Source organism: Natrix helvetica (assembly GCF_964273705.1).
Source record: "Natrix helvetica genome assembly, chromosome: 8".
Lineage (NCBI taxonomy): Eukaryota > Metazoa > Chordata > Lepidosauria > Squamata > Natricidae > Natrix > Natrix helvetica.
In genome coordinates this window covers 10,395,384-10,411,100 of record NC_138559.1, presented here as the reverse complement: position 1 = coordinate 10,411,100, position 15,717 = coordinate 10,395,384, and the positions used below count along the sequence as shown (strand labels likewise).

Below are 15,717 nucleotides of genomic sequence, written 5' to 3'. Positions count from 1 at the left end.
GAAGAGATGAAGCTGTTATAGCTGCAAAGAGTGGACCAACATCATATTGAACCCTATGGATTAGGAATGGGATGTCACTTACAGTAAGTTCCTATGTGAGCAAAGGCAGGTGAGCGAATACTTTTGGCAATATATCTGCAAAAAAAAACCTGAGCGACAAGTATTTTCCCTTATTACCGGTCGGATGTTTAGCCAACCTCAAGAGTCCTCTTTCTGTTTCTGCAAATTAAATGGGGAAACTTATGCAAATACCATCAGCCACTGTTCAATGGAGAAAGGAAAAGCCAGACTCAACACAATAATGGCCCCAATAAACATTTTGAGTCAATGAGCATTTTTAGCAGTCGCTTTGGGGGGGGGGGGAGGAAAAAACGATCTCGACCTAATAAACTCAAACACATTTTCTTTTATTACTTGAACCCCAGTGTTTTAACTGTAGCAGCGTTTCAAATCATATTTTCTTCTGCTGGGTAGAAGTGTGTGTTTTGTGTGCACGCCACACAAGCATGATTGCATATATACACGTACAAACATTCCTGGTAAAAGTCTACATTGGTAAATGTAAAAGGTAATTTTTCAAACGGCAAATGTCAGCTTCCCTCCTTCCCCCCCCCACCCCCCCCCCAAAAATATATATCACTTTAAAAATGTGCGTCTATAGCATACAAAGCAGTGGAATCTGTACTTCGACATTGGCAGGATCTCGCTTCGCTTTTTCAAAGGCCTTTGGTGGGAGCTGCTGTTAGATGTCGTATCTTAATAGAGCAGGGGTGTCAAACTCAATTTCACCCAGGGCACTCCAGACCAGTCCTTCATTGTCTCCAGGGTGGCCATGTGGGCCAGATCTAATCACCCCGGGGGCTGGATCCGGTCCCTGGGCCTAGAATTTGACACCCCTGTAGTAGAGAATTCTAGCCCAACACACAGTGGGACTCAATGCAGCAGAGAAAAATGATTCAGAGCGCCACCCAGGCATTTTAAGTACTACAGATAGTCCTCGACTTACGACCACAATTGAGCCCAAAGTTTCTGTTGTTAAGCGAGACATTTGTGAAGCGCTCCATTTCTACGACCTTCCTTGCCCCAGTTGTTAAGTGGAACTTTGCATTCTGATATGGGCCAAGGGCTAATCAATAACGACTCAATGTCAATGATCTTTCTTGCCCCAGTTGTACAGTGAATCACTGCAGTTGATAAGCCAGTAACACTGGTTGTTAAGTGAATCTGCCTTCCCCATTGACTTCGCACGTCAGAAGGTCACAAAAAGGGGACGCAGCAACTGTCATAAATACGAACCAGTTGCCAAGCATCTGAATTTGAATCATGTGACCAGGGGAATGTTGCAAAGGTCGTTAATAGTGGAAAAACGATAATAAGTCACATTTTTCAGTGCCACTGTAACTTTGAATGGTCAGTATAGCCCAGCGATGGCGAACCTTTTTTGGCTCGCATGCCATAAGTGAGGGGAGCGCAGGGGGGGTCGTTTGCAGGCATGCCACACCCATAATACAATGCACGACACCCCCCCCCCAGTGCGTATGGACACACTACAGGCGCAACCCCCCATTTTTGCATACTTTTTTCACCCTCCCCAGGCTCCGGAGGCTTTATAGGAGCATGGGGAGGGCGAAAACAGCCTCCCCCGTCCCCCCGGAGGCTTCAGGGACCTTCAGGAGGCTTTCCTGAAGCCTCTGAAGCAATCAAAATGACCCTCTGAGCAAACTGGAAGTCACTTCCGGTTTGCTCGGAGGGTCGTTTTGAGCGCTCCGAAGGCTTCAGGGACCTTCAGGAGGCTTCCCTGAAGCCTCTGGAGCAGTCAAAACGACCCTCCGAGCAAACAGGAAGTCTGTTCCTGAACTTCCGATTTGCCCGTAGGGCTGGTTTTTTGCGCTCCGGAAGCGTCAGGGAAGCTCATGAAGCCTCCAGAGGGCCTCCGGGGGGTGGGGGAAGCTCTTTTTGCCCTCCCCAGGCTCCTAAAAAGCCTCACGTGTGCCACAGGTTCGCCATCACTGGTATAGCCTTTATTGTCATTGTACATCATGTATACAACGAAATTGGTTGTAAACAAACTATTGTAAGTCGAGTACTACCTGCATTGTGTATTCAGTTATGCATATATTTTTTTTGTGGTTGTTGCTGTCGTTGGGAAAAACAACAACCATCAACCCATTCAGAATTCAGGCAGGCCTTGTCATCACCCACTGAGAATTTTCCCTGCAAATACTTCAAGTCCAACGTACTTCAGGGTAACACTTATGCGTTCGGATTTAGCTTATAAGAACATATTTTTACAAAAAAAAAAAATCCGGGGAACTCATTCAAGACATTGATCCCAAATCAGTTCTTCCCTACTGGGGAAAAAAGGTTAACAGGTTGCATTCTGAGCAGGCCAAACTGGGCTAAATCTGAGACGGTCCCCATAAGACAGGCAACGATGAGGAAGGTTTAGGAGACAAAAATGGCTCGCCCAGATGGAGAGCGACTTTGACTATGTTCCTTCCAGCGCTAACTCACATTCACTCTCATACATATCCCCATCTATGTTCAATCAGGTCCACTTCTATGAAGAGAACCCTACGTAAGAATCTTGGGGGAGGAGGTACATTATTTGGGGAGTATTTCTAAGACCAAAAAGCAACAGGGAGGGGGGGGGGAAAGGTAATTGTCCCAGAAGCCCACCCCATTGTTCGTTCGTGTTTTGAAGTTCGACTTTGTTCTGATCTAGGTTTCCCCAAAAGACATGAGGCAGAGTCTTGGTCCTGGCCCCTTTTATTAAACGAATGTGAATTCCCCTCATTCACATTCAGCAAGGCCTGGCAAACAGACTTTCAAAGGAATATTTATGACCACAGACCTTATCTAGCTTGGAAAGCTGCCATGTAAATATTTTCCAAATGGGGTGCTGTGCAAGGAAAGACTGGGCACAGAGTCTCTGAGATTCATGGACAGATCTTCACACTCCTGAAACGAATCTAACGACTGAATGAACAAATTGTTTCCTGCAAAAGCCCACTCCCCTTTTGCTCCTCTTTTATTCCGTATGGGAGGGGCCAATCACCTTCCACCTGTGGCTTTACTCCCAAGCCTACCCTGATTTCTGAGTTGTTCTTTTCTTCTGGCAGCTCTGCGCATGAGCACACTGGGAATAGGCTCCAGCTGTTCCTCTGCCTCACTGCTGTCTAGCTCCGTAGGCACCTGATCACTGCCAGACAGCCTCGACCCCATCTCTGCCTCTGATGCAGAACCCTCATCCGAGCCTTCCCTAGCCTCCAGGACTGGCTCCTCCTCCTCCCCAACCTCCTCACTGTCCGACTCTGCTACCACTGCCACAGACCACAACAGACTTTTCAATCTGACACTGTTGAAAAACAGTTCTATTTAACACTAGTTTGCTACAGTCATGGCCTTCCGAAGAATCAGCCAGCAATTCAATCTATTTTTCTTTTCCTTGAACAAACTGGAACTCAGTTCTTAAGGACGGTGTACTTTTAAAACCAGCGTTTCTTCAAACTTAGCAACTTCAACGTGTGTGGACTTCTGGAAGTTGAAGTCCTCTCATCTTAACAATTGCCCAGTTTGAAAAAAAAACCTGATTTAAATCTGGTTCTGTTTTTTTAAAAACCTTTCGAAAGCCTGAACATATAATGTCATGACTTAGAACCAATCTATTGGCGTGGTAAATTCTGTATTTGGAATAGAACATCACTGGTTATGAAGACATTTTTCTTGTCAAGGCTGGCTGGGAATTCTCCACTGCAATCCTGGCCCAATTGGGGAAAAATATTGCCCAGCTGGAAAATATTAATGTCAATCTTTACAATATTTACTGCAAGCAGCAGTATTTCCTGAAGTCACCAAGGAAATATTGTTTTGAGTTATTGTTTTGTTTCGTTTCCATCAGGGGCTGGGAAACGACGTTTTCCGAGAACATCCTGATCGAAGTAGTCAACATTTGCATTTCCAGCTTTAAGACTAAGTTTCTGCCCTTCTACACGAAAGGCAATGAGCAACTCATCACAGATAACCCTGGACGCCATTCCCATTAAATGCATGGCGTGTGCAAGGACCGGTTATTTGTAAAAAACCTTTGCCTTAGAACAGGGGTCTGGTACTGGGCCGTGGCATGCCAGAGACTGGGCCACGCAAACAAGCAAAGTCCCATCCGTGGGATGCAGGCAGCACACAGAAGCACGTCCCCTTGAGCTCAGGAAAAACCTCTCTCCACGGAATCGGTCCCTGGGACACAAAAGATTGGGGGCCACTGCCTTAGACTATTAGTTAGCAAAAACCAAGGTGTAGCGAGTAAACTGAGGACATGATCTCTGGTTGCAATCTCTTTCCACACAATACTCTTTAGATAAGAAGGGGAAAAAGGCATTCTTTTAAGACTCCGTAAGTTTTCATAGCGGCACATCCAATTTGTCCCAAGTGCTAAAATGAACGGAACGGAAGTTGCCTTCAGAAGTTGTGGGGGCTTTAATCACGTGGGACTTTCAAGAAAGGACTGGACTGCCATTTGTCAGCAATGGTGTAGGGTCTCCTGCTTAGCCGGAGGGTCAGACTAAATGACCTATAAGGTCCCTTCCGACTCTTGTCAACCTGTTATAATCTGTTACTCTATTCATCTTCATTTTAATCGATCAAGTACCTCAAAAGGGATGCTCACAGATGCAACATTTCCCCCTCATTTCTCTTTTTCTTAATTTTGGAGGTTAAGCTCCCTTCACTAAGGGTTTTCAATGCCAAGATGGAACACCAGGTTGTCAGTATTTTCTTTGGGGGGGGGCAAGCTCTCTTGCAGAAATGTAAACGTCATGCCCCCATTCCTGAGCACGATCTCTTGACTGTTCGTTTACCGACGAGTGCATTTTACTTGTGCACGATAGTACGTCTGGCTTAGGGAGGAGAGAAAGAAGGGAGGCTGAAGGGAAGCAGAGCTTTGGTGAGAAGCAGAAATAAAATGGAAAGGCCACAATGGCAATCCAAAAATGAGACGCCATTCATCAGCATTACCTTCGGAGGCTGAACACCTGCTAAAGTGTGACCAAAGAAAAGGGCTTTTGAATGGTTATTATCAGAAGCAGCCCAGTTCAGACATGCTTAAGAAGGGGAAAAATGTAACACGAATCCTTGGGATTTCAGAGTCTAAAACAAGAGCATCTGGAAGGTGGGGTGTGGGTGTGTGTCTGTGTGTGTAACAGTGACAAAAGTTAAGGTGACATCCCTAGCTGTTGTCGCACAAACAAAACCAGGCTCCCCTTTTTGCATATTTCAGCATCCCACCTACACAGAGAGACTGTTCTTTGATCATTCAAAGATCATTCAAATAATCTGAATATTTCTGACCCCCCAAAATACCGCAATCCCTCCCTCCGCTCCACACAGACACCCCCAGTCTGAAATCCCTTCAAGTCCATTGGAAGGAAAAAGAGAGAAAACAAACTTTAACAGCCAGTATAATATCAGACCAGACGTGCTTGGCGCTATTCTAGTTTAGGAGGAAAATACTCTTCTGAACAATGGAACAACAAAAACAGTGAAGCCCTTTGAAATTCACAAAGCAGTCACCCTGGCACGGTTTCCTCTTCCTTAAAAAAAATAATAGAAAAATAAAGGATAAACATTATCCATCTATTTTATCCATTGCATAATGTCTCTGTTCGGTTAAAGGCACCTGCCTTTTTGGAAAAGCTGCCCAAAGCAGCTGCATTTGTCCCTTCCCCCCCACCCCCCCTGCCCACTACGCAACCCTCCCCAGGTTAAGTCCCCTCCCCCAAGCATTCCGGTGAAAAAATAAGTACCAACTTGTACAAATCTCATCACCCTTATCAACACCCTAGAAAACTATAAATACAGGTCTAAAAGAATAAACATTTTGATTTAGCAAAAGCAGGAGGAGAATGAGAGGAGAGAGAGAGAGAGAGACACCTCCTCTCCAAAGCACATTTCTTTGGTGCACACACACACACAAACACACACACACACACATGTAATCCAGTCAGGGATCCACCAGCTATCTTTACAAATGGCCATAAAGGACCTGGTGAATTTCACAGAGAGAGAGAGGGAGGGAGGGAGAAAGAGAGGGAGGGAGAAAGAGAGAGGGAGGGAGGAAGAGAGGGAGGGAGAAAGAGAGAGAGGGGGGGATGGAGAGGGAGGGAGAAAGAAAGAGAAAGAGGGAGAGAGGGAGAGAGGGAGGGAGAAAGAGTAAGAGAAAGGGAGGGAGGGAGGGAGGGAGAGAGAGAGGCCAACAGCTTCTTCAGAAATTTATCTGCGGTTGCTCAAAATTTTGTTGCTACGGTGATCCATCAACAAGGAGCTCCTTTCTTTAATTGGCGTTTGGTAAGGACGTACTTGAAGAATTCGTAGACTGACCAGGCGATGGCGGTCGAAGGCATCTGATAGATGACACGCGCTTGGACTCCCTTAAAGTACCCGGTGACCCCTCCCAGCTGATAGACTGTCCTAAAGGCGTTGGCCATGCCGGAGAGATGCCCGCTAACGTTGACAGAACTCAACACCAGGTTCTCCTGGGTGTTGAGCAAGGTCTTGCAGACGTCCAAAGGGGTAGTGGCAGCTGCCGCCACGGCTCCTGCCACGGCGCCCGAAACGATGTGCGAGCTAGGGTGGTACTGTCGCTGGGGGTTGATCTGCTCCTGCATGAACTCGTAGGTGATAAAATGGATGGCTTGGAAAGGGACATTCATGGTGAGCTGGGTGGTGTAGCTGCGATAAAAGGCGCCCAAGCCTTCAGTCCGATGCACCGTCCGGATGCACTCCGTGACTGTCTTGTGCGGAGAGTTGTACATCTGCATGCGCTGCTTCACGACTGGCCTCGCGAGATCAGATGCCGCCGGATGGAAAAGGATAGCAGAGCCAAGGAACAACACAGGAGACAACAAACAACAAAAGAAACCCAAGTTAGATCAAGGTCACACGCTTGAGTGGAAGAAACCTGTTGTGCCCATCCCCACCCCCCAGCGGATCTGGCAGCAGATTCGGACCGTGAGGAGGTTGGGGAGGAAGATGGGCCGGTCCTGGAGCCTGGGGAAGGATCTGATAGGGGCTCTGTGTCGGAGGCAGAGAGGGGGCCAGGGCCATCTGACAGTTATCAGCTGCCTTCAGAGTCAGGCATCAGTGAGGCAGACGAACAGCTGGAGCCTGTTCCCAGTGTGTGTATGCGCAGAGCTGCCAGGAGAAGGGAGCAGCTAAGGAACAAGGGTCGACTCGGGAGTAAAGGCACAGGTGGACGGTGAACGCCGCCCCCCCCCCAGGGAATAAAGAGGAGCGAAAGGGGAGGGGAGTTTGCAGGAGACAATTAGTTCAATTCATTAGGGTGAAGATCTGTTCCTGTCTTCTTCCCATGTATTGTCTGCTACAGAGTGGCGTTTGGAAGATATCACCCGAGTGCCCAAACTGCGTGCATGCCCATGCCCAAACTGAAAGGTGTGCGTGCGTGTGAACAGGCGCATGTGCGGACATGCGCATGCACAGATATGCATGGACATGGACATGTGTAGATGTGCGTAAACCCATGTGCAGCAGAGACCCGAAGGCCAGCTGGCCGGCGGGAGGTGGGGCATCCCAATACCAGCAGCGCAGCAAGAGGTCAGATCTTTTCTTTCGTGAGCTTGTTTCGTCATTTCAGGGAAACAGAAGCTCACGAAAGAAACGCCACGGAGATCTGACCTGGGGCGATTGCGCACATGCCAGCAGAGGGGGCTCTGTGTGCCACCTCTGGCACGCGTGGCACGGGTTCGCCATCACGGCCCTATGATGTTAAAATACGTTCCGCATCTCTCTCTTAAAATCTTCTCCTATCCGATATGGAACCCTGATGTGCAATATAATGCGTATCTCAGATCATTTTTTTTTTCATTATCTTTTCCTTCTCTCGGCCTCACTGGGCCACTTGCCCCAAGCAGGATTACCTTCCGCTGGATTCATGACACCATCGTGAAGAAGGGTAGCCATACTCCCAGCCATGCCTGCAAAAGAAGAAATCAAGACAGACCCCTTTCACAAAGCAAGTTTGGACAAGCCATCCTTCGTTCGTTCTGTATACAAAACGGCACGATTAGCCTTCAACACATCAGCCTCCAGGCTCGTTCCACATCTCGGAAACCAAGCTAATGTATCGCAGATCATTTGAAAAAGAACATACAGTATCACAGAGGCGTATATACTAAGAGTCACATACAAAAGGAACATAAACAATTGCGTTTAACAGCTGTGAAACATATTTCTACAAAAAAAAAAAAAAATCCGAAGGTACCAGATGAAAACCTCCACAATAACAATTTTTTAAAAACATCTAAAATTTCCATGAACTTACCAACAGGAGCATGGCTGGGAAGAATAAAAGATTTTCTTTCTCATTTTTTAAAAAGAATATGTTGCCTAGATTTACAGATGCTAGAAATATACAACCTGGACTATGTTATTACTGGCAGCCAATCAGAACGCCTTCAAAAATTACCATGAAATTGGAACTTTCAGTGCGATAGAAAATGTTAGCTCGCCTGATTTTTTTCCCTCACCTCACCAACTCTAACAGCGTTCAGCAAGTTAGAACTGAGGAGAAATTTCCTGACATTTAGAACAATTAATCAGTGGAACAACTTGCCTCCAGAAGTTGTGAATGCCCCAACACTGGAAGTCTTTAAGAAGATGTTGGATAGCCATTCGTCTGAAACGGTGTAAGGTTTCCTGCCTAGGTAGGGGGTTGGACTAGAAGACCTCCAAGGTCCCTTCCAACTCTACTATTGTATTGTATTGTATTGTATATTGTATTGTAAGTTACTCAAAGGGCACAAGTTAACTAATTTTTTTTTTGCTATATATAACCAGAAATATAACCATCTGAACTCAATTATTAGTCGCAACGTATGACAAAAGATTTCCTTTGTGGTTGCAGAGAACATTCAGAATTGCCTTAATAATGACAGCGAAAGCTATTACTGGAGATCAAAGGTGTCCAATCTTGTCAACTGTAGGATTTGAGGACTTCAACTCCCAGGCTGGCTATTAAATTTTATAGATTGATTGATTGAATTTATATTGCTGCCTTTTCGCCCACGGCGACTCAAGGCGGCTTACAGAATCTAAAACCACATTTAAAACAATGAAACTGATAAAAAGCATTAAATAAATTAATATAATGTAATAAAATCACCCCCCCCACCTCCCACACTGGCGACAGCAGATCACACAGCCATTTAATGGCCTCCATCCCAATCTGCGTTCCCCAGGCCCGCTAGCAGAACCAGGTCTTCAGCGCCTTCCGGAAGAGTATTAGAGTGGGGACCATTCTAAACTCTGGGGGGAATGATGTTCCAGGGAGAGGGAGCCACCATGGAGAAGGCCCTTCTTCTGGGTCCCAACAGGTGTATCTCCCTTGAGGATGGGACCCACAGAATTCCCAGCCTCCCCGCTCTGGTGGGTCAGGTTGATGTGACTAGCAAGAGACGGTCTCTCAAATAACCTGGTCTGGGAGTTGAAGTCTACTTCAATTTTGGGAGTCGAAGTCTACAAGTCTTACTAAGGTTGGACACCTCTGCTGTGGATTAATGCACTGAGAAACAATTAACAAATGCTAACATAATCTCAATTAATGGAAAATAATTTGTGCATCTCAAGGATTCATAGGGCAATTGAGAGTTTCCTCTTCCAGGTCAGGGAAGGGATATATCTATTTCCCTTTTTTCCTTCAATCTAACGAACACACTCTACGTGGGGGGGGGAAACTTAGCGATCATTGAAATAAAACGTCAACTGTCCATGTAAAATACACAATCCTACTTGTGCATCTTTAAATCAAACTAAGCTCGAATGCAGCACTCAGCACTCTTCATTAAAATTCTATTGAACGTCAAATGTTCAATCTTGCATAACCCCAAATTCTGTATTATGTAGGAAGGCGACATAACCAAAAATTAAAATGTTCTCTGTCAGCCAGAAAAAAGGGGGAAAAAAACTTTACTTTGAAATTATTTCTCTTGGGAAGAAAACAATTATCTCTTTCCAATATTCCAAAGTGAAGCCATGGAGGAATACCCACTAATTTGAAGGAATACTCCTACTTTGGTTTACTTCTTGGAGGGCAAAATCAAAAAAATCAATCTGAAACTCTATTCTGATCAGTTAGAATGTTTTCTCTCTTACCCACACATCAACACTGCAAAAGGTGCATTCAGACAATATGTCTGACATCTAGAGACTTTTTAAGTTAAATCATTATACAATGAAAGCTTCGGGAATATCACATTATTGTGTGGTATTCGTTGTCCTTAAACAAAGAGAAACAGGCATCATCTTGAAAAATACATATTAGTATTATTATTGACGGATGCTAAGAAAATGATAAACAACTTCTTAGACTCTGCCACTTTAAATACCATAATTATAATCCCAGGTTAAGCCAATAACACTGAAGAACACTTTGGTGTGAGAGAACAGTGCCTTCATGTTGCCTTGTTTATAACCATCTCAGCCAGTAATAATCTCCAGAAAAAAATCACTAATCCAGGCTGACCTCCAAGGACCTCTACCAGTGAGACCACTATGGTGAAAAGTAGTACCACCCTGGCCCCAAAAAGAGCATCTTCAAAAAATGGGAGTGATTCCCTCAAACTGAAGATCACACTCCCATCTTCTTAATATGCCTAAAGGTAAAAGTTTCACTGTACACATGTGCTAGTCGTTCCCGACTCTAGGAGGCAGTGCTCATCTCCGTTTCTAAGCTGAAGAACCAGTGCTGTCTGAAGACGTCTCCACGGTCATGTGGCCGGCATGACTAAATGCCAAAGGCGCATGAAGCACTGTTAGCTTCCCACCAAAGGTGGTTCCTATTTGTCTACTTGCATTTTTACATGCTTTCGAACTGCTAAATTGGCAGAAGCTGGGACAAGTCACGGAAGCTCACCCCATTATGCAGCGCTAGGGATTCAAACCATTGAACTGCTGACCTTCTGATCGGCAAGCTCAGCGTCTTAGCCACTGAGCCACCGTGTCCCTTTAAATATGCCTAAGCATCACCTACTACTCGTTCCAGACACATAATTCAAACTTTAGGTCCTAACATCCTACCAGAGCAGAGAGGCAAGGAATGCTGCAGGTCACTTCACCTAAGAAGGTGCATCTAGTGGGACCAAGAAGCAAGGGATCTGACGTGGTAGCAGAAGTAAGATTGGCATATCGCCCCCAACAATCTGGGTCTTCATTTTATCGACCACAGAAGGATGGAAGGTTAAGTCAACCTTGATCCGGTCAGAGTTGAACTCCTGACTGCGGGCAGAGTTAGCTTAGAATACTGCATTCTGACCACTGTGCTGCCACGGATCAATTAACCGCATATTTAAGGAATTACAATTCTGTATTTCTTGTATATTAAGAGAAGTGCACCATTTTCGATTTCAGTGCCTGCCAAGCAAAATAGGAATTGGGAGGCATACATTTAAATATTAGCAACCTAGTGATTCTTTCTTTCAGGGCCAAGGAGTTCTAAATAAAACAAACAAAAATCAGTGAAAAGCTATTTGTGTTAATTGGAGGATAATAGAAAGGCAATTAAGATGCAGATTTTGTGAACTGCCAACTAAGAGACTAGAGAATTTATTGTAGCCCATAGTTTGCTATGAAGCAAATAATATGCATCACCTAAAAGCAGGCATTCCAATTAAAGAAACAGCATGCCTCTTGCGTGTCATATGCTGGAGAGAAAGACTGGTAATTTTTGTAAAGGCAGCTGGCTGATTATTATGGGAAGTAGAAATGTTGGACCAGAGGCGAAGATTGGACTGATCCAGCTTGTAATTTTACATTCTTGGTAGCACAAGCCAAAGTTGGTAAGATTTAGCAAGTGATAAAACAGGTTCCTGGAGAGAAGCGAAACCCCCAAAAGTAAGAACCAAATTTTTCCTAGAAAGCGGCCCACGTTAGACCGACAAGCTATTTCAGACAACTCCTTCCCAGAGCCCAATCAGAGGTATTTTACGATCAAAACACTTGAACATCTAACTTTTAGAGGAACCAGAGCACTACGTATCTTCGGTGTTCTTCATACATGCGGTGCCTCTAAAACTGAGCAGATGCCTGTAGGAAATAGACAAGAGGCTGAAGGTAGCAAGAACGCCTAGGTTGCCAATGATGGGAGTCTTCCAAGCGTCTTGTTTTTTTGTCTCTCCAGAAGCAGAAATTGCATGCTGAAGATGTCAGACCACATGAAAAAGTACGCAAGTCGAGTCAAAGCGCCAAGATGGCACCCATGGGGTTATGTCAATATACCGTTGGCCAGGTGGCTGTTGCCTCCATGTTGAATAATGTCACTTAAAGTGCGTTTCATTTTTTCGTAGCAGGCAAAATACAAGGCGTGGGCCGGGCCGGCTCCGACGACGGTGACGTTAATTCCTCGCAGAGGCCTCCAGAGGCCTTCCGTGTGGACGATCTTCTTCAAGGCCTCAAAGACGCTCCGGTACTGAGCTTTGGGGTCGGGTTGCAAACTCTGCATCCGAGTCTAGAAGAAGACAAAAAAGAAGAAGAAGAAGAGGGATGATTTACAGGGGAAGAGAGAGACTAGGCCCGTGATGGCAAACCTATGGCATGCGGGCCAGGGGTTGAACGCAGCGCCCTCTCTGTGGGCATGCTGGCTGGGGAATTCTGGGAGTTGAAGTCCACAAGTCTTAAAGTTCCCAAGTTTGGACACCCCTGCCCTAACTTATCACCTGCAGGGCTTCACTGGCCAACAGTGGCAGTCAAAGTCGTAACATGGAACAAAACTCACTTAACAAATGTCTCACTTAGCAACAGAAGCCTTGGGCTCAATTGTGGTCGTAAGTCAAGAATTACCTGTGCCAGCATAGAAACAGTAGACAGGGCAAAGGAAAAATGTGGATCGAGTCCAGACAAAACGAAACTGTTACTTAACCAAATTTGAAGTTAAGTGTAGTATTTTTTTTTTTAAAAAAAATCATGAATTAAATATAGGGAATGTGATTATTTCCCACAATGCAAAGGGGGAAAATGCCTGTAAAAAGCAGAATAATGCTTTTGGAACATGCCAGGAGGGGGCGCTGCAAGACTGCCCAGGATGGCAGTGCCATCTCCAGCAAAGTGACTGCAAGGCCCTTTGAAGCCAAGTCTACAGAGAAGGAACAATACATGCTTTGGGCACAGATCTTAGCAATGGATACCTATCTTAAGCCAATATATAGTGGCCAGAAGGGATAATACCTTTAATGCAAACCTCTTAACATAGCTCGGTTAGATAGCCCCTGGTTATTAAAAGTAAGCAACAATGGTTTAGAACACAGAATAATACGGTTGGACGGGATCTTAGAAGTCTTCTAGTCCAAGCACCTGCTTAAGCAGGTGGCACGCTGTTCTGGCCCAGCAGCGCCCGGCTGAGGTGTTGGTGGACTCTGACAGCTCAGACCATTATGGGACTGCTCTGGAGGACGAGGAAGACTCTGGAGGGTGTTTGGAGTCAGAGCAGGAACTAGAGAGGCCTGTTGGCCACCAGGTGGCACCTGAGTCAGGGAGCAGTGAAGAGGAACAGAGGGAGGTTGAACCTGATGTGTGTGTGCGTAGAGCTGAGAGGAGAAAGGAACAGCTGTGGAGAAGACTTCATAGAAGGAAGTAGGGACAGCTGGCTAAGGTGGTGGCCCCTCCCAAAGAGTTTATAGGTGGAGCGACGGGAGGGGAATCTTTGCAGGAAACAACAGTCCATTTTACTAGCCGTTGAAAAAAGCATTCCGTAAGTCTAATCTTGGTTTCTTGAAGATAGCGTTCTAGGCTCCTAGCCAAGGGGTGGCTTTATCTACGTAATTAGTCGTGGCAGACAGCAAAGCCTGTGTCTGCATATTCATTAGAATCACAGACGCAGAGCACTCTCTGTGGGCACACACACACTGTCGCCAGCTGCTCTTATGGTTTCTGGCGCACACGTGTGCCAGCTAGCTGGTCTTTGCAGGCGCCAGAAGCACCAGAAGGCAGCCCCAACAAAAGCCCCCAAAATAGGCCATTTTTCAGGATGTTTTCTGGTCATTTGGGGGCCATTTTCAGCCCCCAAAACAGCCTGACAATGGCTCAAAAAAGAGGCATGCACACACTGGCCAGCTGGTCTGGTGCACAGGACTAATGACGCATGCACACACGTTCCAATTTAGGCACTCGGTGCTGAAAAGGTTCACCATCACTGCACTATACCATTCCGGACAAATATCTACCCAGTCACTTCTTAATAACCTCCAATGATGGCAGGGGTGAGTTTCAGCTGCTGCTACTTCCAGTTTGCTCAGGGATGCTCTGCGTGTGAAAGTGCACTTCATGCACGCTATGCGTGCATGTGCAATACTAAAAAATTCTTCTGCGCCTGCTTCATGGCGCCGCTTGGCTTTGCCTGCCAGACTCCACTCTCCCTCCACAGCCCAAGTGGTTGGATTAACACAACACATGAAGCTGGGCAGGAGAGCACGGATGGATGGATGAAGAGGGAGGGAGGGAGGGAGGGAGATAGAAAGAAGACAGAGACAGAAAGAGAGAGGCAGACAGACAAGATGAGAGAACCGCTTTGGGGCAGTGGCAGGTCTGGGTCGCTGACGGCTCCAGTGAGCCAGGCCGCCAAGTTACTACCTATTCGGCCAAACTGGACCAAACCAGTAGGAACCCACCTCTGAATGATGGAGCACCCACAACTTCTGGAGGCAAGCTGTACCACTACTTAATTGTCCTCACTGTTAGGAGGTTTCTCCTCAATTCTAGGTTGCTTGTCTCCTTGATTAGTTTCCATCCATATCCATGCACGAATGGAGAAGGTATTGACAAAGAGTGGAAAGTACAGGAAATGAGTGCTTCAAGGACTTGATGGAACTGGAGGGATTTATTGCGGGGAATAAGAATCGGACTGTGGACTAAGACAATTTCACACAAGTGTTATCCTTTATAACAAGGAACTGCCAGGCCATGAACCAGTACCAGTCTGTGGCCTGCTAGGAACCAGAACGCAGACCTGGAGGTGAGTGACGGGCAAGGGAGTGAAACCAAAACCATCCTCCCCCATCTCCTGTGTGGGGGGAAATTGTCTTCCATGAAATCGGTCCTTGGTGCTAAAAATGTTGTGGGGGCTGCTGCTTTACAATACAAGCAGGATGCGTCTTCTGCTGCTGCGAAGATCAAGATGCAACCTAAAAGTCACGAGGTGTAGATTTCAGCTGGATGTCAGGAGAAAAGGAGAAACACTACTCGTAGTTTTAATAATACCCAATGACTAGACCAGGGATGTCGAACGCGATTTCATTGAGGGCCGCATCAGGGTTGTGTTTGACCTTGGGGGGCTGGGGTGGGCGTGGCTGGGGTGGGCGTGGCCAGGTTGACATCAGCGACACCTGTGGTGGCCCGAGCGCTGTTTCCGGCTGCGAATGCCTCCTGTAACATCTGCCAGCAAAAATGGAGCTCGGGGGAGCCACGCACGGCTCTCGTGAGTCTGTTTCCAGCTGCGACAGACTCCTGCAAACCTCTGCCGGAGAAAACGGAGCTGGGGGGGGGAACTGCTTGCAGTCCTCACAAGCTCCGTTTTCGCTGGCGGAAGCACCATGGGCCGGTCCTTCACTGTTTCCAGGACAGCCCCGTGGCGCAGATTTAAGCCTCATCTGGCTCCCCGGGCCTTGAGTTTGACACCCCTGAACCCCTGGTGGATATTAGAACCACCATTGATCTCCG

The 15,717-nt window shown here is 46.4% G+C and overlaps 1 protein-coding gene across 5 annotated transcripts in view; it reads right to left on the bottom strand.

The window, feature by feature from the left end:
• Window positions 1-386: 386 nt before the first annotated feature.
• Window positions 387-15,717, bottom strand: part of SLC25A37 (solute carrier family 25 member 37) — a 65,563-nt gene continuing 50,232 nt past the window's right edge. For 3 of the 5 annotated variants that reach the window (XM_081960810.1, XM_081960808.1, XM_081960809.1), the window contains exons 5-7: window positions 12,286-12,514; window positions 7,932-7,988; window positions 387-6,829 (exon numbers count right to left, since the gene is read on the bottom strand). In XM_081960810.1, the coding sequence (XP_081816936.1) occupies window positions 6,309-6,829; window positions 7,932-7,988; window positions 12,286-12,514 (807 nt within the window). In that variant the 3' untranslated portion in view covers window positions 387-6,308. The other 2 variants (XM_081960812.1, XM_081960811.1) reach the window with 2 other exon arrangements.